Source organism: Hyperolius riggenbachi, chromosome 10 (genome assembly GCF_040937935.1).
Source record: "Hyperolius riggenbachi isolate aHypRig1 chromosome 10, aHypRig1.pri, whole genome shotgun sequence".
Taxonomy (NCBI): domain Eukaryota; kingdom Metazoa; phylum Chordata; class Amphibia; order Anura; family Hyperoliidae; genus Hyperolius; species Hyperolius riggenbachi.
In genome coordinates, this window is record NC_090655.1 from 66932432 (window position 1) to 66954716 (window position 22285).

Below are 22285 nucleotides of genomic sequence, written 5' to 3' on the forward strand. Positions count from 1 at the left end.
ATAGCCTGCAAGGAGATTATCGCTGCACCTATGTGCAAGTGTCACTACCATATAGGAAACTGGTCTGAAAAATATCTGATATTAAGGTGTATGGACAGTGTCCCGGTTTCCTGTCCCTCCCACACACATAGCATACTTATGGGGTTATTCTATAACTCCATATAACATACTCTATATCATCACAGAACAAGTAATTTTTCACTTCATTCTCAAGCATCTGTAACTTTCCTAGGAACTTGTTGGAAACCATGGCAACAGTCAACAGTGAAGTGTAAACAATACCCAGAATTCTCCTTTCTTTGGTTCATATTGCAATATGTGTGGACTACTTCACATTCCTACAGCTGTGTTGGGTTAATTGCAGTGATGCATTTATTCCACCGGGGGAGGCATCCTACACACTGGTGAGGATGTTGGCTCTACATAACCACTTTGCATGCAAACAATGTCATACCAGACCCTTCCACCACAGTGAGGTCATCCTATCGGAACGGACCCTAACCTCTATGCAAAAGTCAGTTTGACCTGGGAGCAGCTACCAATACCTGGAAGGGTGTGAACGGTCCACGCTGCACCCCTTCCTTTACTTCAATGGCTAGCTGCTCCCAGGTCAAATGGACTTTAAAATAGAGGTTATGGTCCCTTCCAATAGGATATCCTCACTGCGGAGTAAGGGTCTAGTACACTTTTTTTGCATGCAAAATATTTTGGAAGTCAACATCCTCCATTAGTGTAAATTGTAGCACCTGTTTCAGATACAATTGGGCACATTTATGCCTTTAAGAGGCTCTGCACACCTCCTGCTGTTGAGACATACAGTCTGTACTTGCCCTTGATGGACTTTAGCCTCATTGTCACCAATACACTGTAGTTCAAGACCGAGCAGCTTTGGCAGCAGACGCCTTAGAAAAGCACCAATAAAACGGATGTGGTCTTCTTTTATGCCTCAGGTTGAAAAGTTCACGTCGCACACATCGTAAAAAGAGAGTCTACTTTTAAATCATTTAAAAGAAAATGACTTTAAAAAGGATTAGAAGACAAAGTTTGGTGCGGTGAGTCATTCATTGTTAGAGGAATGCAGAATTTCCAGGAAAGCTTCTACTAGGGTAAACACAGAGACTGTATATGTACACATGCTATATAGCACAACAAGGGGGAAGATAAAATTCAGTTAAGAAAAACAAAAACAAATAAAATGAAACAAGGTAGAGGTGGCTTACCTCTTAAATGACACTAAAGGATTTTTAAAGAATTATTTGCACAGGCAATGCGTTTCGTGGGTACACACCCACTTCCTCAGGCCAAGTACAGGGCCAACTACTGTAAAGCAAAAAGCTTGGAGCGCCTAATTTCTGGGCACCTCTTCACCCTTTGTTTTGTCAAAAAAAAACTCTCTCCCTGGGAGGGTCATTTGACTATAGTGGTTGGGCCACCTTCAGTACCAGTACTTTTTTCCCCAAGAGAGCAACCACCCCCCATACCTCATGTCTGGGATACCCAAGTGGAGACAGGTTGTAATTCTCCACCTGCCTGATGTGGTTGGTTGCCCCTCGTTGTAACTCCCCTTTGTGAGTATGATCTCATCCTGCTTATTCTCTAAACTTTATTGATATATTGCGCTATTGGGCTCCCGTTGTCTCTATCATATTATTACTGGGGTCTCTCCATCATTGCTGTGCCCAACACATGGGGAAGTGGGGGCTCTACTTATTACTATATTGCTATAAATATAAGGCTGAAATATTGGCCAACACCATGGAACTATATAATGTGCCCCACGTGTATGTCCACCTCTTAACATGCCAGTAAACCCCTGACCCTAAAAGAATGGCACGTGCAGGTGCGTCAGTGCATACTTATAGCCTTTGTTTTGCTTTGTCTGCAGTGACTTAGTACGTAGGTGCGTAAAACCCCTCATTCTCAAAAGAATCAAGCGCAGGTGCATCCCTGCATACTTATAGCCTTTGTTTTGCGTTGTGGGCAGCGGCTTAGAGTGGATGGCGCAGGTTTTGGAGTCCCGATGATGTTTTGTGTGGGCGGTGGCTTATTGCGGCGGTTGTGGAGTGCGTGCGCAGCTGCAGTTGCGTCCATGCATACTAAAGGCCCCGTTTACACTTAATCAGTTGCTCTCCGTTATAACTGAAAGAACAACTGATTGTCAAAGTTGCCCATGTTTTCCTATGGCACCTTTCACACTTAACGTGTCTTAACTGAAATATTATTCACAATGTACTGCTATGGAGAAGAAGAGAAAACGCGTACTAACAGATTAAGTGTAAACGGGGCCTAACAACCTTTGTTTAGTATATCGGATGTGTGCTGAATAGGGAATTCTGTCGCGATGCAGGATTTGCGCAGCTCAGAAATGGACCTATCAAATGCAGCAGCAGTTCATCTTTTGTCCATTTTCAAGCTGCATAAAATCAAACATAAAATTTGCATCAACTCAACAGAGGTTTTGCCTTTCACTGACCACCCCAGCACTGAAGAATAGGGACGGGCAATGACATGCAAATATTCCTGGCTTATATATACTAAGTTTTATCCAGATAGTATGCTGCTTGGAAATGGACCAGTTAACAGTGACAGGAAGTGCATTTGAGTGATCCAGTTCAAATCTGCATATAATTTGTATGCATGCATCAGCCCACACTCCAGTTCCCCAGTGCCACTCTGCATGGTCCTCATTGGAGGATGATGCAGCAGGCTAAAAAGTTTCCAAATATCTCTGCAAGCTCAGACTGCAAACCTGAAATCTGTACTCTCTCTGGAGCACAGACTGCCTACAAATTCCCATTTTCCACAACTTGTCACTCTTTTTTTAACACCTAGGCCCATATGCAATTCACTTTTTCTCATGTGTTTCTCCAAGGTAATATTTTTACACCTTGTGAATAAAATGCTTTTTCAAACACTGGCAAGTGAAAAAATACTGAAAGAGAACCTGTAACAAAAAAGTTCCCCTGGGGGGTACTCACCTCGGGAGGGGGAAGCCTCAGAGTCCCAATGAGGCTTCCCCCCCCCCACTGTAGCTGCAGACTGTCCAGCGCTGGCTCCCCCGAAGAGTCCCGGAATCCTCCCTCGACAAGCCTGACAAGCGCTGATTTTTTTACCTCTCCTGGCTCCAGCAGGGGCGCTGTTGCGGCTTTCCACACGGAGATAGGTGAAGATCTCCGTTGGGTCCGCTCTACTGCGCAGGAGAATTGCGCCTGTGCAGTAGAGCGGCCCGATGAAGATCGGTTATTTTCGCCCATCTCAGAGCGGAGAGCCAATACTGCGCCTGCGCTGGAGCCGGGGAGGTAAATATTTACATCGCCGCCGTTCCAGGAGGATTTTCGCCGCCGCCGTGGAGTGCCTCAATAGGATCCGGAGGCTTCCCCCACCCGAGGTGTGTACCCCCAGGGGAGGTTTTTACGTGATGGTTTTGTTTAAAGTAATTTTGATACTATTTTTTCATGTACTTGTTGGTACAATTTCAATTGCAAAAAGCTGAATAATTATTTTAACCACTTACCGACCGCTTCATGCCAATTGGCGTGACCGTGGTGGTCGCCCGAGGACCGCTCAACGCCAATTGGCGTTAAGTCCTGGGGCGGGGTTTTGCAGGAGATCGCGCGCGAATCTCCGCTTGAATGACGGAGCTTCACTCTGTTACTAGTCTCCCAGCGGTTATCACCGCTAGGAGACTGTGAGACGGCGAAACTATTTACAATGTACAGCGCTGCGATCTACAGCAGCGCTGTACTGGGGACAGCCGTGTCACTTGGCTGTCCCCCGGGTAGGCTTAGGAGCGATAGGCTCTCATAGGCTGATGCCTATCACACTGTCACTGTCTGGCGGGGGGAGGGAGGTGAAGGATAGAAAATAAATAAATAAAAAATAGGAAATTTTATTTAAAAAAAAAACAAATAAAAAAAATAAACAACCAAACAGCGATCAGAGCCCACCAACAGAAATCCCTGTTGGTGGGAAGAAAAGGGGAAGGGATTCATATGTGTGCTCGGTTGTATGGCTATGCAGCGAGCTCTTAAAGCTGAAGAGCCCTAAATTGTAAAAAATAGCCTGGACATTAAAAAAAAATTATCTCCTAGGAGAAAACTCAGGAGAAAAAGTTAATTGCATATGGGCCCTACTAGAGTCTAGACTAATCCTGTGGCTGGCAGCAGGCTTTGATACTTCCATTGAACTGTCTCTATTAGAAAAACTGTGGAATGGTTGTGTTCTTGTCATTAATCCTTGCCATATACAGAGGTGACCTGAAGGGACCGCATATTTCTCATCAGAACTGGAACTTCCTTTTCACAAGGGACACTGACCTCGTCGTCGTGCAAGATTGTCCCCGTTTCCTGTTTATACAATAGCCGTGATTACCAGCATAATGTGGCTTTGCTTCCTTCCTTGGCTGTGCAGCGACTTGCGATGTGTTAATACGATAACTCCCCCCCCCCACGCAGTGAGCTGTCAGGTGTTTGGGGGAGTAATTAGGGAGCAGGCGAGGAGACACCTCATCCTTAATGACTCCGCCAACTAATTTCTCAGCCCATCTTCTGCTTATAGGCACTGCGTAATGACTATTATCGGAGCCTTTCTGGTATGTTGTCGTTACAGGGGAGACTTTACACTACATAGCCCGGAAGCTGAACAGCGGGGGGGGGGGGGGGGAGGGGAATAGAATGGGCTAAAACGGGGGGGGGGGGGGGGGGAAGGTGCACAGATCTTCTTACCTCCAAAGGAAGGGAATCCCACTGTTCGGGCTGGTTCACACTATGACCAGCACACTATAGGCAGCACGGTGGCGTAGTGGTTAGCGCTCTTGCCTTGCAGCGCTGGGTCCCCGGTGTGAATCCCAGCCATGTCAAAATTAGCAAGGAGTTTGTATGTTCTCCCCATGTCTGTGTGGGTTTCCCCCGGGCACTCCAGTTTCCGCCCACATCCCAAAAACATACAAATACATACAGAGAAAACCCACGCAGACACAGGGAGAACATACAAACCCCTTGCAGATGTTGACCTGGCTGGGATTCGAACTGGGTACCCAACGATGCAAGGCGAGAGTGCTAACCACTACGCCACTGTGCTGCCCTATGGCAGGTATTCGATTGTGAGCCTCTCTGAGGGACAGTTAAGTGACAAGACAACATAATCTGTACAGCGCTACCTAAGTTGTCAGCGCTACATAAATGATAAATAATAATAATAATAAAAAAAAAAAAAAAAATGAGTGTTTTGAATTTTATTTTTAATCGCTAGCGTTTTTAAAAGCACTGTAGAAAGGCTTGTGTAGTAAAATCCTATGTGAGTGTTCTCACACGAGCGATGAGCTTTCTTTTCAATCACAAACGCGCATCCTGCACCATTTTCTGGGCAAACTGCGATGCAATGCAAGTTATAGGAAAAATCGCAAAACGCTTTAAAAGCTCTTTGAACAGCCATTTTATGAGCGTTTATTAGGCAAATTTAGACATTCAATTGCCGGTCAAAGAGTGCACTGCCTGTTTGTCTGCACACATAAAGTCACAAATTGCAAAAACTAAAATGCACACAAAATCGCTTGCAAAAAAATGCAAATTGTAAAAAAACTATTTTTGTCCATTTTACAGCATCAGAAAACTGACAGTGACCAGATCGTATCTTATAGATATGATCCATTCGCCTTTGTCTGGCTAAATGGATCGCATTTCTGTGCTGTCTGCGATTTTTCTGCAATAGCGGATGCATTTCCCAGATAGACTATGGCTAAATCGCATCTGCTCTGTGCTCCAACAGGACCACAGCGGACCATTAGAGCGGACACTACACTGTCTGCTCCTGCTGGCCATTCATCATCCGGTACAACCTAGCCTTAGTGATCAAATGGGGTCAAAATCCGGACCTTCAGTTTCCAGGTGACTGGTGGACTGGATGCTCTCCCTCTCCCCTTGTATGTATGTGAGTCCCCCTCCCAAGCATGTGGTGAGTGTTTCATGCTCACCTGTCACGCCAACTCCTCCTGTTTCCTGCGTCTTTTTGAATTTGATGGCTATAAATGTGGTGGTGTCACATGGTACCCTCGCGGTGGCAATTCAAATAAAAACATCGGATACAGTAGGAGGCGAGGGGTCGTGCTGGCACGACAGGTGAGCCTTCACCACAGGCCCAAATGGGGGGGTTTGAATTTCACATCTTCATGCTGAAATCCATTGGAAATCTGTCTGCAGTGTGTGGGCGGGTAATAGATCCAACTCTGATCAAAATCTAATGGCGATCTGGTGGCCATCATCTAATGTATGACAACCTTAAGAGCTTCATGAATACATGAAGGTGCTAAAATATTGTGTTAATAATCAGGGCTCAAATTAATTGACCTCAACTCAGAACTTCCTCTCTGCTCTAAAAGATAAGCAACAGCATAAAAAAACTTTTTTTTGGTTACAGCTGATATCCTGCAATAAATTTGCAGTGTGTCTACTTACTGCTCTCGTGGAAGCAGACATATCGTTAACATCCTGTGTTTACCAATTAGCTATCTGCTAGCCAGCTGACACAGCTTAGAGAACAAATTACACTTGTAAATAGTCACAAATGAGGGCAGGCCCGGATTTACATCACAGGAGCCTATAGGCACAGATGTCCTGGCACCCTAGACTCCGCCCTCCATGAACCTACAAACCCCGACCGAAATGCACCACAAGTGTGCTGGCTGTCACTTCTCCCTTACTTCCCTTGCCCGTCATAGGTAGCTGCAGGTGTCCCTTAGCATTAGGTAGCCAGAGGTACCTTTAATATTAAGAAGCTAGAGGTGCCCCCAAGAACTAGGTAGCCAGAGGTACCCTCAGTATTAAGTTGCCCCTGACTGAAGTAAGATCTCATCAGTGGAATGCCAAGAGCAGGGTGATTAGCCTCTCATTTACACTCTCCTCAGGACTCTGCATAAGGAATGATGGAGGAAGGTGCTCTAGGAGGGGAGTGAGCCGCCTTTCCATTATCAGGCGCCTGTCGGCACATGCCTACAGTGCCTTATGGTAAATCCGGCCCTGGATGAGGGGGAACACCGCCAGATGTGCGCACTGATGTTTGCGGTGTAGAAATACATATATCCATCGATGCGCACTGTAAACGTGTAATGTGAGTTTTACACACCATTGCATTGCGGACCTATTTTCAGGATGTGTAAGGCAGCATATATAGTGTGAAAGCACTCTAAGCTACCCATGCAGATCTAGGTTATAGAAAAGCAGTCACATTCTCATTGCCAATGCCAAGTAAAAACTACAGTCACCTCTCAGGCACCTTCCTCTCCCCTTGCAGAGCTCCTTAACCCTTCCTCTGACAGATTTAAACAAGAAATGGTTTTTAAGGCTGTGTACAGAGAGCGAAAAACAAATACAGAAGCTGTAAAACCTGATTTCTTTTCATTCTGCTTTTTTCTATTGAAGGAGGAGGGGATTGGTCTACAGAATGTTTACATTTATACACTTCTTGTATGTGTAAACTCGCCCCCTAGTGGCTGTACATAGGTCAGACAGGCTATCAGCAGCTCTAAGGCAGGGAACACACCAGAACTACTTGCGTTCTGCAATGTGCGTTTTTAAAAACGCTGGATTTGTTGCATATTTTTCAAAAACGCATCATAATCGCACACAATGAAAGTCAATGGTGACGCAGAGGTATTGCGTTTTAATGCGTTTTATATGCGTTTAAAAAAATTTGATGATGACTTCCTAGTGATTTGCATAAAACGCTGATCAAAAACGCATATGCGATTTATATATGCAAACCACAAACGCATTAAAACGCACAGAAAACGCAATAAAAACACAATAAGAAAACGCACAGAAAACGCACGTACAAACGCATATGCAGCAAAACGCTACGTTTCCCACGCTGCTAAGTGTGCACCCAGCCTAAAGAAAGCTGCCTGGAGGGGTCATAAATCAGTGGAAAGACTCACAGGAGGAACTAAAGTTGCCCATACATGTAGCGATGATGGGCAGGTTCAACCAAGAGACAAATATCTCTCTGATGGAATGTGATTAGAGAGAGATCTGTCGGCTGCCCATACATTGCAGGCTGATTCCCCATCAATTTCATGCTGAAATCTCTCGGTAATTGCCCGAGTCCGCCGCCTTGCCACTGCCCCCCTAGTGTATAAATGTGCCCCCCCCCCCCACACAATAACTCAGTTACCTGGGATTTCCAGTACGGAGCATATTCACTCAATTATAAAAAACTGAACCTGAATCTCTTTTGCAAATGTAGATATAGCTGCCAGAAGCAGTTCACTGGGATTTCATTCACACTTGGTGCAATTGCCAGGGCTCTCTTTCCTAAAGCCTGGTACACACTATCAATTATGACTGGCCAATCACTGACCAATGTTACGACCTACATGTGTTATAAGGTTTACCTACACAATCTGCTCATAGTATTCAATATCTGTTTACCCTCATACTAATTGGAGGTGGTAAACATTCTGTAAAGGTGCGTGAACACGACAGTTGCCTGTATGGGTTGGGACTCAAACCCTCGGTAGAGAGTTTGCGGCAAAAATCTACACAGACGCCTCATTAGATGCTAAAAGGAACTTGGGTCAAAATATAAAAGAAAACATGGTGCACTCCTATGTAAGTTTCAAAGAAGGTATGGTTTGCTCTTCTTTCATCTCTTGTATGAGAGGTGAAAGGTTAGGGCTAGGCCACCTAAGTTGGAATGATGACCAGAGTTAAAGAAAATCTGTAATGAAACCTCAGGTGGGGGAAGCCCCCGGATCCTATCGAGGCTTCCCCCCGTCCCGCTGTGTCCCATGGCGGTGGCAATAAATCACCCCGAACAGCGGGGATGTAAATATTTACCTTTCCAGTTCCAGCCCAGGCGCAATATCGGCTTTCCGCTCGGAGATAGCCGGAAATAGCTGATCGCTGTCGGGCCGCTCTACTGCGCAGGCGCAAGTCTCCTGCACCTGCGTAGTAGAGCGGACCCAACAGAGACCGGCTATACATTGTACAGCACCACGGAATATGTTGGCGCTTTATAAATAAATAATAATAAATTTCCGCCTATTTCCGAGTGGAGAACCGCAACAGCACCCCCACTGGAGCCAGAAAAGGTAAATATTGTACAGCCTGACAAATTGTTGGCTGTGCGTTCAGTGAGCAGCAGCGAGAACACTGTGGGACACAGGAGGACGGGGGAAGCCTCTCATTAGGACCCAGAGGCTTCCCCCTACTGGGGTGAGTATCCCCCAGGGGAACTTTTTCCTTATAGAGTCTCTTTAAAGAGAACCCGAGTTGTGTTTGAAGAATATTATCTGCATACAGAGGCTGGATCTGCCTATACAGCCCAGCCTCTGTTGCTATCCCAAACCCCCCTAAGGTCCCCCTGCACTCTGCAATCCCTCATAAATCACAGCCACGCTGCTGACAAACAGCTTGTCAGAGCTGGCTGTGTTTATCTCTATAGTGTCAGTCTGCTGCTCTCCCCGCCTCCTGCAGAACTCCAGTCCCCGCCTGCATCCCTTCCCTCCCTGCTGATTGGAGGGAAGGGACAGGGGTAGGGACCGGAGCTATGCAGGAGGTGGGGGAGCAGCTGAGACTGACACTACAGATGTAAACACAGCCTCACAGCACGGCTGTGATTTATGAGGGATTGCAGAGTGCAGAGGGACCTTAGTGGGGTTTGGGATAGCAACAGAGGCTGGGCTGTATAGGCAGATCCAGCCTCTGTATGCAGATAACATTTTTTAAACACACCTCGGGTTCTCTTTAAAGGGCAAATTAAGTGAGAAGAATATGGAGGCTGCCATATTTATTTCCTATTAAGCAATACCAGTTGCCTGGCAGCCCTGCTTGTCAATTTGTTTGCAATAGGGTCTTAATAACACCAGAAACAAGCATGCAGCTAATCTTGACAGACCTGGCAATGTCAGCAACACCTGATCTGCTGAATACTTCTTCAGGGTTTATGGCTAAAAGTATTAGAGGCAGAGGATCAGCAGGATAGCCAGGCAACTAGTATTGCGTAAAAAGGATATAAATATGGCAGCCTCCATGTCCCTTTCGTTACAACTCTCCTTTAAGGTGCACACATATGCTTAATGGCTGTAGCCTGTAAGGATTTGGAATCATGCGCTGATCTCAGACAATCCCAAACACATCCGGCTGGCTGTACACACGTCCAATTTTGGGTTGAGACAGCCCAGACCAACCACCTCCGCCAGGGGCGTAATAAAAAAAAAATCACTGGGCCCCCTTGTGAAACTTTGGATGGGGCCCCCCATCCATCCCCCCACACATTTTCCCTATCAATTAAATTACCTTCTGTCATAAAACATGCATGTTTGCACACATACAGACACGTGGTGTGCAGAGAACGCATAGAGAAAACTGACAGAGGAATCCGCTCCCACCCTTAGTTTATTACACTCACTCTGTCCATCTCTGATGGAGCAGAACTAGGTCTGCAAACTCCACAGCAACACAGTACAGAGCACTTGGGGAGGCTGGGGACTAGACACTGTACACAAGAGCATGTTGCACACAGAATAGGGACTGTCTTCAAATCTTTGTCTGCTAAACTTTGTATGATTCCTTTTCAGTGGTTGAGTAGATGCAGTCATTACAACAATTGTGGAGAGAGCAGAACGTTTTTTCTCTCCGCTTCCTTAGTTGTCAATCTCTCAGGACAGGGAAAAGAAACTTCTCCCCCTAAAGGGGCCCATACACTCAGCCGATTTTCTGGCCGATCGATCGATCGATTGCAAATCGGTTGCCCAATCGACCGATCGACGGCCGATTTCGATCGATTTCGATGGATTTCCATCGAACTGGCAGGGTGGAAAATCTAGGTCGATCTGTTGAGATTGCTTATCAGTTTGCATTGGCCCTAATGATAATCTGATGGCAAAAAAATGCCATCAGATCGTTTTTCAATAGATTTCAAACTGAAATCTATTGGAATTCTATTCTAGTAAAAAATGTTCATTTTACACATCAGATAGATAAGAATGATGATCTATCTGCTGCTAATCTGACGAGTGTATGGGTACCTTAAGGCTTTTGGGCCCCCTGTGGCTGCATCCCTTGCAGGGTCTATTGTTATTACCCCTAAAGTTTAATACAGTGGGTCAAATACGAAATAATAATGAACAAGCCCCTTTGCGAGGTGTACGTTTCCTTTTTTAAGCAAAATGATATCATCATATAATCAGATCGGAAATCGGACCTGTCAGAAATAATCGATTCGACCCGTCTGTCTGACGGGAAATTGCATGGTGTGTACTAGGCATTAGAACTTTAGCAGTCAGGAAGTTAACCTTGTATGTAATTCTGCTGTCAGGCTGATATTATAGCTCATAAAACCCAAAATCAAACAAGGCAAAGTCTCCAGGTAATCTTGTTAGTTAGTATAAATACCTGTATTAACTTTGGAACTAAACTTTAAAAGCTTAAAGACCCATTGTGCTGTACTCACCTGTAGCTGTGCACCTATCCTTACTACTTGCCTAACTGGTTGCCAGTTAGTAAATTTGGGGGTCTTCCACCTGATTTGTCTACTTCCTGTGAACTACAAATCCCGCCTCCTCATGTACTCACATGATTTCTGATGCAATGCAGGGATTTCTGGGAAATATATTCCGATATACATTGTTCTGACTACTTTGGGTGTCACATGGTCATATCAGAGCAATTGGCTGAATCCATAAAGGAAAGAAATCAAGCTGGGAAGCACAACTGGACCATGAAACATTCTGTTTGTTTTCATTTGTTTTTCAGATTGCTATTAGATTTTGCCATTTTCAAAGGTAGGAACAATTAAGTTTACCTCTCTCAAACGCAGTACATATCAGAAAGAAAACAATGAGGCATAGATAGTGGCTACACTCACAAATCAATAGTAAAGATATCCTAAACCTTATGCCTCTGGCCACCTGTATCGTTGCTTACAAGATGAGGAATAACCTGCCAAAGACCACACCCCCCTGAAATTCAATCCACCAACTCAGAAACACTATCAAATATTCTAATAAATATGTTTGTTTTTTGTTTTGTTTTTGGGGGGGAGTGGGTAGTTCATTTTAAGAATTTTTAAGTTTCCCCTAATTTTATGTACAGAGCACAAATTTCACGTTAAAGTGAATGGGAACCGCATTTAAAAAAATGAGAAAGATACTTACCCAAGGAGAGGGAAGGCTCTGGGTCCTATAGAGCCTTCCGACTCCTCTCCTGGTCCCGTCATTCCGGTGCTGGCTCGCCCGGTAGCAGTATTTGACTATATTAGTCAAATACTGCTTTACCTGGCCGAAGGAGGCTCCTGAACAAGGGCGGCGCTGTACTGCACCTGCGCAAGCACGCTCTCTTGCACGCTCACGCCTGTGCAGTATGGAGCCGCACTCTTTGGGAGGACACGGCTCCCGAAGACTTCCAAATACCCTTTCGGCGGGGGATTAAAACGGGGGGAGCCAGAAAAGGAAAGAGAGCACCGAGAGAGGAGACGGAAGGCTCTATACGACCCAGAGCCTTCCCTCCCCTTAGGTAAGTATTTGCTTCATTTTTTTTAAAATGCGGTTCCCATTCACTTTAAGACTTTGTGACAAACTGAACATTAAGCATGCAGTGTTTTGTACTGTACCAGATCATGCTTAATTGAGGTACAGTCCAGTGTTGGACTAAAATTAAATTATGGCAAAATTAAAAAAAAAAATCACTAGAATAAAACTTTCCAAATAGCTGAGTGGGTATTTGAAATGCCCTAACCACTCTGTCACCTGTGTATTACCAGTGTGATCTCTGTATAACTGCCCGTCACCTGTGTATTACCAGTGTGATCTCTGTATAACAGCCCCTGTCACCTGTGTATTACCAGTGTGATCTCTGTATAACAGCTCCTGTCACCTGTGTATTACCAGTGTGATCTCTGTATAACAGCTCCTGTCACCTGTGTATTACCAGTGTGATCTCTGTATAACAGCCCCTGTCACCTGTGTATTACCAGTGCGATCTCTGTATAACAGCCCCTGTCACCTGTGTATTACCAGTGTGATCTCTGTATAACAGCCCCTGTCACCTGTGTATTACCAGTGTGATCTCTGTATAACAGCTCCTGTCACCTGTGTATTACCAGTGTGATCTCTGTATTACCAGTGTGATCTCTGTATAACAGCTCCTGTCACCTGTGTATTACCAGTGTGATCTCTGTATAACAGCTCCTGTCACCTGTGCATTACCAGTGTGATCTCTGTATAACAGCCCCTGTGTCCTGTGTATTACCAGTGTGATCTCTGTATAACAGCCCCTGTCACCTGTGTATTACCAGTGTGATCTCTGTATAACAGCCTGTCACTTGTGTATTACCAGTGTCATCTCTGTATAACAGCTCCTGTCACCTGTGTATGACCAGTGTGATCTCTGTATAACAGCCCCTGTCCTGCGTATTACCAGTGTGATCTCTGTATAACAGCTCCTGTCACCTGTGTATTACCAGTGTGATCTCTGTATAACAGCCCCTGTCCTGTGTATTACCAGTGTGATCACTGTATGACAGCCCGTCACCTGTGTATTACCAGTGTGATCTCTATTTAACAGCCCCTGTCACCTGTGTATTACCAGTGTGATCTCTGTATAACAGCCCCTGTCACCTGTGTATTACCAGTGTGATCTCTGTATAACAGCTCCTGTCACCTGTGTATTACCAGTGTGTTCTCTGTATAACCACCCCTGTCACCTGTGTATTACCAGTGTGATTTCTGTATAACAGCTACTGTCAACCTGTGTATTACCAGTGTGTTCTCTGTATAACAGATCCTGTCACCTGTGTATTACCAGTGTGATCTCTGTATAACAGCTACTGTCACCTGTGTATTACCAGTGTGATCTCTGTATAACAGCCCCTGTCACCTGTGTATTACCAGTGTGATTTCTGTATAACAGCTACTGTCAACCTGTGTATTACCAGTGTGTTCTCTGTATAACAGATCCTGTCACCTGTGTATTACCAGTGTGATCTCTGTATAACAGCCCCTGTCACCTGTGTATTACCAGTGTGATTTCTGTATAACAGCTACTGTCAACCTGTGTATTACCAGTGTGTTCTCTGTATAACAGATCCTGTCACCTGTGTATTACCAGTGTGATCTCTGTATTACCAGTGTGATCTCTGTATAACAGCCCCTGTCACCTGTGTATTACCAGTGTGATCTCTGTATAACAGCCCCTGTCACCTGTGTATTTCCAGTGTGATCTCTGTATAACAGCCCCTGTCACTTGTGTATTACCAGTGTGATCTCTGTATAACAGCCCATGTCACCTGTGTATTACCAGTGTGATCTCTGTATAACAGCTCCTGTCACCTGTGTATTACCAGTGTGATCTCTGTATTACCAGGGTGATCTCTGTATAACAGCCCCTGTCCTGTGTATTACCAGTGTGATCTCTGTATAACAGCCCCTGTCCTGTGTATTACCAGTGTGATCTCTGTATAACAGCTCCTGTCACCTGTGTATTACCAGTGTGATCTCTGTATTACCAGTGTGATCTCTGTATAACAGCACCTGTCACCTGTGTATTACCAGTGTGATCTCTATATAACAGCCCCTGTCAACTGTGTATTACCAGTGTGATCTCTGTATAACAGCTCCTGTCCTGTGTATTACCAGTGTGATCACTGTATAACAGCCCCTGTCACCTGTGTATTACCAGTGTGATCTCTGTTTAACAGCCCCTGTCACCTGTGTATTACCAGTGTGATCTCTGTATAACAGCCCTTGTCACCTGTGTATTACCAGTGTGATCTCTGTATAACAGCACCTGTCACCTGTGTATTACCAATGTGATCTCTGTATAACAGCCCCTGTCACCTGTGTATTACCAGTGTGATCTCTGTATAACAGCTACTATCAACCTGTGTATTACCAGTGTGTTCTCTGTATAACCACCCCTGTCACCTGTGTATTACCAGTGTGATCTCTGTATTACCAGTGTGTTCTCTGTATAACAGCTACAGTCACCTGTCTATTACCAGTGTGATCTCTGTATAACAGCCCCTGTCACCTGTGTATTACCAGTGTGATCTCTGTATAACAGCTACTGTCAACCTGTGTATTACCAGTGTGTTCTCTGTATAACCACCCCTGTCACCTGTGTATTACCAGTGTGATCTCTGTTTAACAGCCCCTGTCACCTGTGTATTACCAGTGTGATCTCTGTATAACAGCCCTTGTCACCTGTGTATTACCAGTGTGATCTCTGTATAACAGCACCTGTCACCTGTGTATTACCAATGTGATCTCTGTATAACAGCCCCTGTCACCTGTGTATTACCAGTGTGATCTCTGTATAACAGCTACTATCAACCTGTGTATTACCAGTGTGTTCTCTGTATAACCACCCCTGTCACCTGTGTATTACCAGTGTGATCTCTGTATTACCAGTGTGTTCTCTGTATAACAGCTACAGTCACCTGTGTATTACCAGTGTGATCTCTGTATAACAGCCCCTGTCACCTGTGTATTACCAGTGTGATCTCTGTATAACAGCTACTGTCAACCTGTGTATTACCAGTGTGTTCTCTGTATAACCACCCCTGTCACCTGTGTATTACCAGTGTGAACTCTGTATTACCAGTGTGTTCTCTGTATAACAGCTACTGTCACCTGTGTATTACCAGTGTGATCTCTGTATAACAGCTACTGTCACCTGTGTATTACCAGTGTGATCTCTGTATAACAGCCCCTGTCACCTGTGTATTACCAGTGTGATTTCTGTATAACAGCTACTGTCAACCTGTGTATTACCAGTGTGTTCTCTGTATAACAGCTCCTGTCACCTGTGTATTACCAGTGTGATCTCTGTATTACCAGTGTGATCTCTGTATAACAGCCCCTGTCCTGTGTATTACCGGTGTGATCTCTGTATAACAGCCCCTGTCACCTGTGTATTTCCAGTGTGATCTCTGTATAACAGCCCCTGTTACCTGTGTATTACCAGTGTGATCTCTGTATAACAGCCCCTGTCACCTGTGTATTACCAGTGTGATCTCTGTATAACAGCCCATGTCACCTGTGTATTACCAGTGTGATCTCTGTATAACAGCCCCTGTCCTGTGTATTACCAGTGTGATCTCTGTATAACAGCTCCTGTCACCTGTGTATTACCAGTGTGATCTCTGTATTACGAGTGTGATCTCTGTATAACAGCACCTGTCACCTGTGTATTACCAGTGTGATCTCTGTATAACAGCTCCTGTCACCTGTGTATTACCAGTGTGATCTCCGTATAACAGCTCCTGTCACCTGTGTATTACCGGTATGATCTCTGTATAACAGCACCTGTCACCTGTGTATTACCAGTGTGATCTCTGTATAACAGCACCTGTCACCTGTGTATTACCAGTGTGATCTCTGTATAACAGCCCCTGTCACCTGTGTATTACCAGTGTGATCTCTGTATAACAGCCCGTCACCTGTGTATTACCAGTGTGATCTCTGTATAACAGCTCCTGTCACCTGTGTATTACCAGTGTGATCTCAGTATTACCAGGGTGATCTCTGTATAACAGCCCCTGTCCTGTGTATTACCAGTGTGATCTCTGTATAACAGCCCCTGTCCTGTGTATTACCAGTGTGATCTCTGTATAACAGCTCCTGTCACCTGTGTATTACCAGTGTGATCTCTGTATTACGAGTGTGATCTCTGTATAACAGCACCTGTCACCTGTGTATTACCAGTGTGATCTCTGTATAACAGCTCCTGTCACCTGTGTATTACCAGTGTGATCTCCGTATAACAGCTCCTGTCACCTGTGTATTACCGGTATGATCTCTGTATAACAGCACCTGTCACCTGTGTATTACCGGTGTGATCTCTGTATAACAGCACCTGTCACCTGTGTATTACCAGTGTGATCTCTGTATAACAGCCCCTGTCACCTGTGTATTACCAGTGTGATCTCTGTATAACAGCCCGTCACCTGTGTATTACCAGTGTGATCTCTGTATAACAGCCCCTGTCACCTGTGTATTACCAGTGTGATCTCTGTATAACAGCACCTGTCACCTGTGTATTACCAGTGTGATCTCTGTATAACAGCACCTGTCACCTGTGTATTACCAGTGTGATCTCTGTATAACAGCACCTGTCACCTGTGTATTACCAGTGTGATCTCTGTATAACAGCACCTGTCACCTGTGTATTACCAGTGTCATCTCTGTATAACAGCCCCTGTCACCTGTGTATTACCAGTGTGATCTCTGTATAACAGCCCCTGTCACCTGTGTATTACCAGTGTGATCTCTGTATAACAGCACCTGTCACCTGTGTATCACCAGTGTGATCTCTGTATAACAGCCCCTGTCACCTGTGTATTACCAGTGTGATCTCTGTATAACAGCTCCTGTCACCTGTGTATTACCAGTGTGATCTCTGTATAACAGCTACTGTCACCTCTGTATTACCAGTGTGATCTCTGTATAACAGCCCCTGTCACCTGTGTATTACCAGTGTGATCTCTGTATAACAGCTCCTGTCACCTGTGTATTACCAGTGTGATCTCTGTATAACAGCCCGTGTCCTGTGTATTACCAGTGTGATCTCTGTATAACAGCCCCTGTCACCTGTGTATTACCAGTGTGATCTCTGTATAACAGCTCCTGTCACCTGTGTATTACCAGTGTGATCTCTGTATAACAGCCCCTGTCACCTGTGTATTACCAGTGTGTTCTCTGTATAACAGCTCCTGTCACCTGTGTATTACCAGAGTCATCTCTGTATAACAGCTCCTGTCACCTGTGTATTACCAGTGTGATCTCTGTATAACAGCTCCTGTCACCTGTGTGTTACCAGTGTGATCTCTGTATAACAGCCCCTGTCACCTGTGCATTACCAGTGTAATCTCTGTATAACAGCCCCTGTCACCTGTGTATTACCAGTGTGATCTCTGTATAACAGCTCCTGTCACCTGTGTATTACCAGTGTGATCTCTGTATAACAGCCCGTGTCCTGTGTATTACCAGTGTGATCTCTGTATAACAGCCCCTGTCACCTGTGTATTACCAGTGTGATCTCTGTATAACAGCTCCTGTCACCTGTGTATTACCAGTGTGATCTCTGTATAACAGCCCCTGTCACCTGTGTATTACCAGTGTGATCTCTGTATAACAGCCCCTGTCACCTGTGTATTACCAGTGTGTTCTCTGTATAACAGCTCCTGTCACCTGTGTATTACCAGTGTCATCTCTGTATAACAGCTCCTGTCACCTGTGTATTACCAGTGTGATCTCTGTATAACAGCCCCTGTCACCTGTGCATTACCAGTGTAATCTCTGTATAACAGCCCATGTCACCTGTGTATTACCAGTGTGATCTCTGTATAACAGCCCCTGTCACCTGTGTATTACCAGTGTGATCTCTGTATAACAGCTCCTGTCACCTGTGTATTACCAGTGTGATCTCTGTATAACAGCCCCTGTCACCTGTGTATTACCAGTGTGATCTCTGTATAACAGCCCATGTCACCTGTGTATTACCAGTGTGATCTCTGTATAACAGCTCCTGTCACCTGTGTATTACCAGTGTGATCTCTGTATAACAGCTCCTGTCACCTGTGCATTACCAGTGTAATCTCTGTATAACAGCCCCTGTCACCTGTGTATTACCAGTGTCATCTCTGTATAACAGCTCCTGTCACCTGTGTATTACCAGTGTCATCTCTGTATAACAGCTCCTGTCACCTGTGTATTACCAGTGTCATCTCTGTATAACAGCTCCTGTCACCTGTGTATTACCAGTGTGATCTCTGTATAACAGCCCGTCACCTGTGCATTACCAGTGTAATCTCTGTATAACAGCCCATGTCACCTGTGTATTACCAGTGTGATCTCTGTTTAACAGCTCCTGTCACCTGTGTATTACCAGTGTGATCTCTGTATAACAGCTCCTGTCACCTGTGTATTACCAGTGTGTTCTCTGTATAACAGCCCCTGTCCTGTCACGGTGTGTGTTAGATGCATGTAGAGCACCTGTCTGAAGACAACCCTTCACACCAGGTAATAAATGGTGATACCCCCTCCCCTGTTGTATCCACTCTGGTCACATGGAGTAAAAATGCAGCATAAAATGCCAATGCAATAAGGAGCACAGCGATGGTAGCAGTTGCATTGCACTAGGCAGACACTGCAGCAGCCTCACCTCTGCCTCCTTTGCAGCAGCCCCCTCCCCCTTGGTTGCAGCATGCCGGCACACTTACCTTTGGCAGACATGTCTCCGGGAGAGGCAGGCGGTGTGCAGAGCAGCCCCGGCCGGCCGGCTGCAGCCTGTGCAGCGGAGGGGGATGTGATCCTGGGCTCCCGGGTCCCTGTTTCCAGCACAGGAGGGAGGGAGTGAGGCTCCGGCAGGAGGAGGAGGAGAAGGAGGAGGAAGCTCTGTGCTGGCAGCGATGGTCTGATGGCAGCGCTGAACCTGCTGCTATCGTTCTGTCACTGTGCATCTTCTGCAGCCGTTATCATCACCATCCGAGATCAGCTCCCTGCAACCCATTCCCACAGGGAGAGTGTTAGAAGGAGTGCTATTACTTTTCTTTATGGCTATAATGTTTATAGGAAAAAAATAAGAGGTGGCCAATAACGATCCGATTTTTCCAAACAATCAGCCATCTGATCCGATTGGAAACAATAGTTTGGGTTTATCAACAGAGGGGAAAATAATAGGCAATCCTATCAGATTTCAAATTCAGATCAACGGAATGATCAATAGAACAAATCATTCATCATCCTTCGGCACCGATAATGGTACCCGATTGATAATACCTTCGATTGTTCAGGAGATTGTACTGTTAATGAGCACCTTAAAAGTGGACACTAACAATACAATAGAAATCTCCTAATGATCCAATCAGATTAATGAAATCGTTCCGATTTTCAAATGGATCTTATCAATCTGACAGGACTGGTTATGAGATTTTTGTCCATTAGTGGTCACAAACGATTATCTCATTGTTTATACAAAGAATCGTTCTTAAATGATCGTTCAGCAAATTGTATCGTTAGCAGCCTTCTCAAAAAATTAGCATATTGTGATAAAGTTCATTATTTTCTGTAATGTACTGATAAACATTAGACTTTCATGTATTTTAGATTCATTACACACAACTGAAGTAGTTCAAGCTTTTTATTGTTTTAATATTGATGATTTTGGCATACAGCTCATGAAAACCCCAAATTCCTATTTGAAAAAAATTAGCATATCATGAAGAGGTTCTCTAAACGAGCTATTAACCTAATCATCTGAATCAACTAATTAACTCTAAACACCTGCAAAAGATTCCTGAGGCTTTTAAAAACTCCCAGCCTGGTTCATTACTCAAAATCGCAATCATAAGTAAGGCTGCATTTCCACTTGTGCGGTGCTTATCGCCGCGGTAAAAATTCGCATGTGGATGCGAATTTCGCATGCGGTTCTATGCGAATTTTCATGCGAATTCTCATGGATGACGATGTATGCTAATTTAACCATGGCAGTGCTGGTGTGCTTTTCCATTGTTTCTATGCGAATTCGCATGCGAATTTGCATGAAAATTCGCATACCCAAACCTCATGCGAATTTCCTATTAAATACATTGTATGCGATTCGCATAGCGGTATGCGATATGCGAATTCTGATGGCTCTGCCATGCGAATTTTTTTCTGCACAGAAAAACGCAACGGAATCCTGAGGCAGGGAACACACTTGGCTGTTTTCGTGCGCGTTCTGCACAGAAAAACTGAGAGCTCATGTTAATCAATGTGCTAGTGCACACTTACTGAGTTGTTCGCGCGCAGAAAAAAAACTCACATTCTGCATCCTGATTCTGCACATTTTGGCAGTTTTCTCTATCATTTACATCAGCTGCTGTGAAAAAACGCGCGCGTTTTCCTGCATGGAAACACACTTGGTGTGCAGAAAAAGTATGCAGAAAAACGCGCGCGGAAAACTGAAAGTCAAGTGTGTTCCCTGCCAAACAAGTGGAAACAGTCCCATTCACTTGTATTGCTATGCGAATTTGCATGCGAAAAACGCATGCGAATTCGCGATAGTGGAAATGGGCCCTAAGACTGCCGACCTGACAGCTGACCAGAAGGCCATCATTGACAAGAGCGTAAGACACAGAAAGAAATTTCTGAACGAATAGGCTGTTCCCAGAGTGCTGTATCAAGGCACCTCAGTGGGAAGTCTGTGGGAAGGAAAAAGTGTGGCAGAAAACGCTGCACAATGGGAAGAGGTGACCAGACCCTGAGGAAGATTGTGGAGAAGGACCGATTCCAGACCTTGGGAGACCTGCGGAAGCAGTGGACCGAGTCTGGAGTAGAAACATCCAGAGCCACTGTGTACAGGCGTGTGCAGGAAATGGGCTACAGGTGCCGCATTCCCCAGGTCAAGACACTTTTGAACCAGAAACAGCGGCAAAAGCGCCTGACCTGGGCTACAGAGAAGCAGCACTGCACTGTTGCTCAGTCGTCCAAAGTACTTTTTTCGAATGAAAGCAACTTTTGCATGTCATTCGGAAATCAAGTTGCCAGAGTCTGGAGGAAGACTGGGGAGAGGGAAATGCCAAAATGCCTAAAGTCCAGTGTCAAGTACCCACAGTCAGTGATGGTCTGGGGTGCCATGTCAGCTGCTGGTGTTGGTCCACTGTGTTTTATCAAGGGCAGGGTCAATGCAGCTAGCTATCAGGAGATTTTGGAGCACTTCATGCTTCCATCTGCTGAAAAGCTTTATGGAGATGAAGATTTCATTTTTTACCACGACCTGGCACCTGCTCACAGTGCCAAAACCACTGGTAAATGGTTTACTGATCATGGTATTACTGTGCTCAATTGGCCTGCCAACTCTCCTGACCTGAACCCCATAGAGAATCTGTGGGATATTGTGAAGAGAAAGTTGAGAGACGCAAGACCCAACACTCTGGATGAGCTTAAGGCCGCTATCGAAGCATCCTGAGCCTCCATAACACCTGAGCAGTGCCACAGGCTGATTGCCTCCATGACACGCCGCATTGAAGCAGTCATTTCTGCAAAAGGATTCCCGACCAAGTATTGAGTGCATAACTGAACATAATTACTTGAAGGTTGACTTTTTTTGTTTTAACCACTTAAGCCCAACTGGACGAGATTTCTCGTCCAGTTGGGCTGCGCGCACTCTCGCGGGTCGCGCGCGCTCCCGCGGGCCCCCCCGTGCGCGCCCCCGCTGCTGGCCGCTAGCCCACCGATCAGTGAAAGGGATTATAAATCCCTTTCGCTGATCGGACCCCCCCCCGGAGAAAAGCCGACAGCATCTCTTCA

General features: G+C 45.2%; 1 protein-coding gene across 1 annotated transcript in view; it reads right to left on the reverse strand.

Moving 5' to 3' along the window:
- ABLIM1 (actin binding LIM protein 1) overlaps positions 1-19314 on the reverse strand; it is a 440123-nt gene extending 420809 nt beyond the window's left edge. The window contains exon 1 of the mRNA XM_068257412.1: positions 19216-19314. Within this exon, the coding sequence (XP_068113513.1) occupies positions 19216-19228 (13 nt within the window). The 5' untranslated portion in view covers positions 19229-19314. The remainder of the gene's footprint in view (positions 1-19215) is intronic.
- Positions 19315-22285: the final 2971 nt, after the last annotated feature.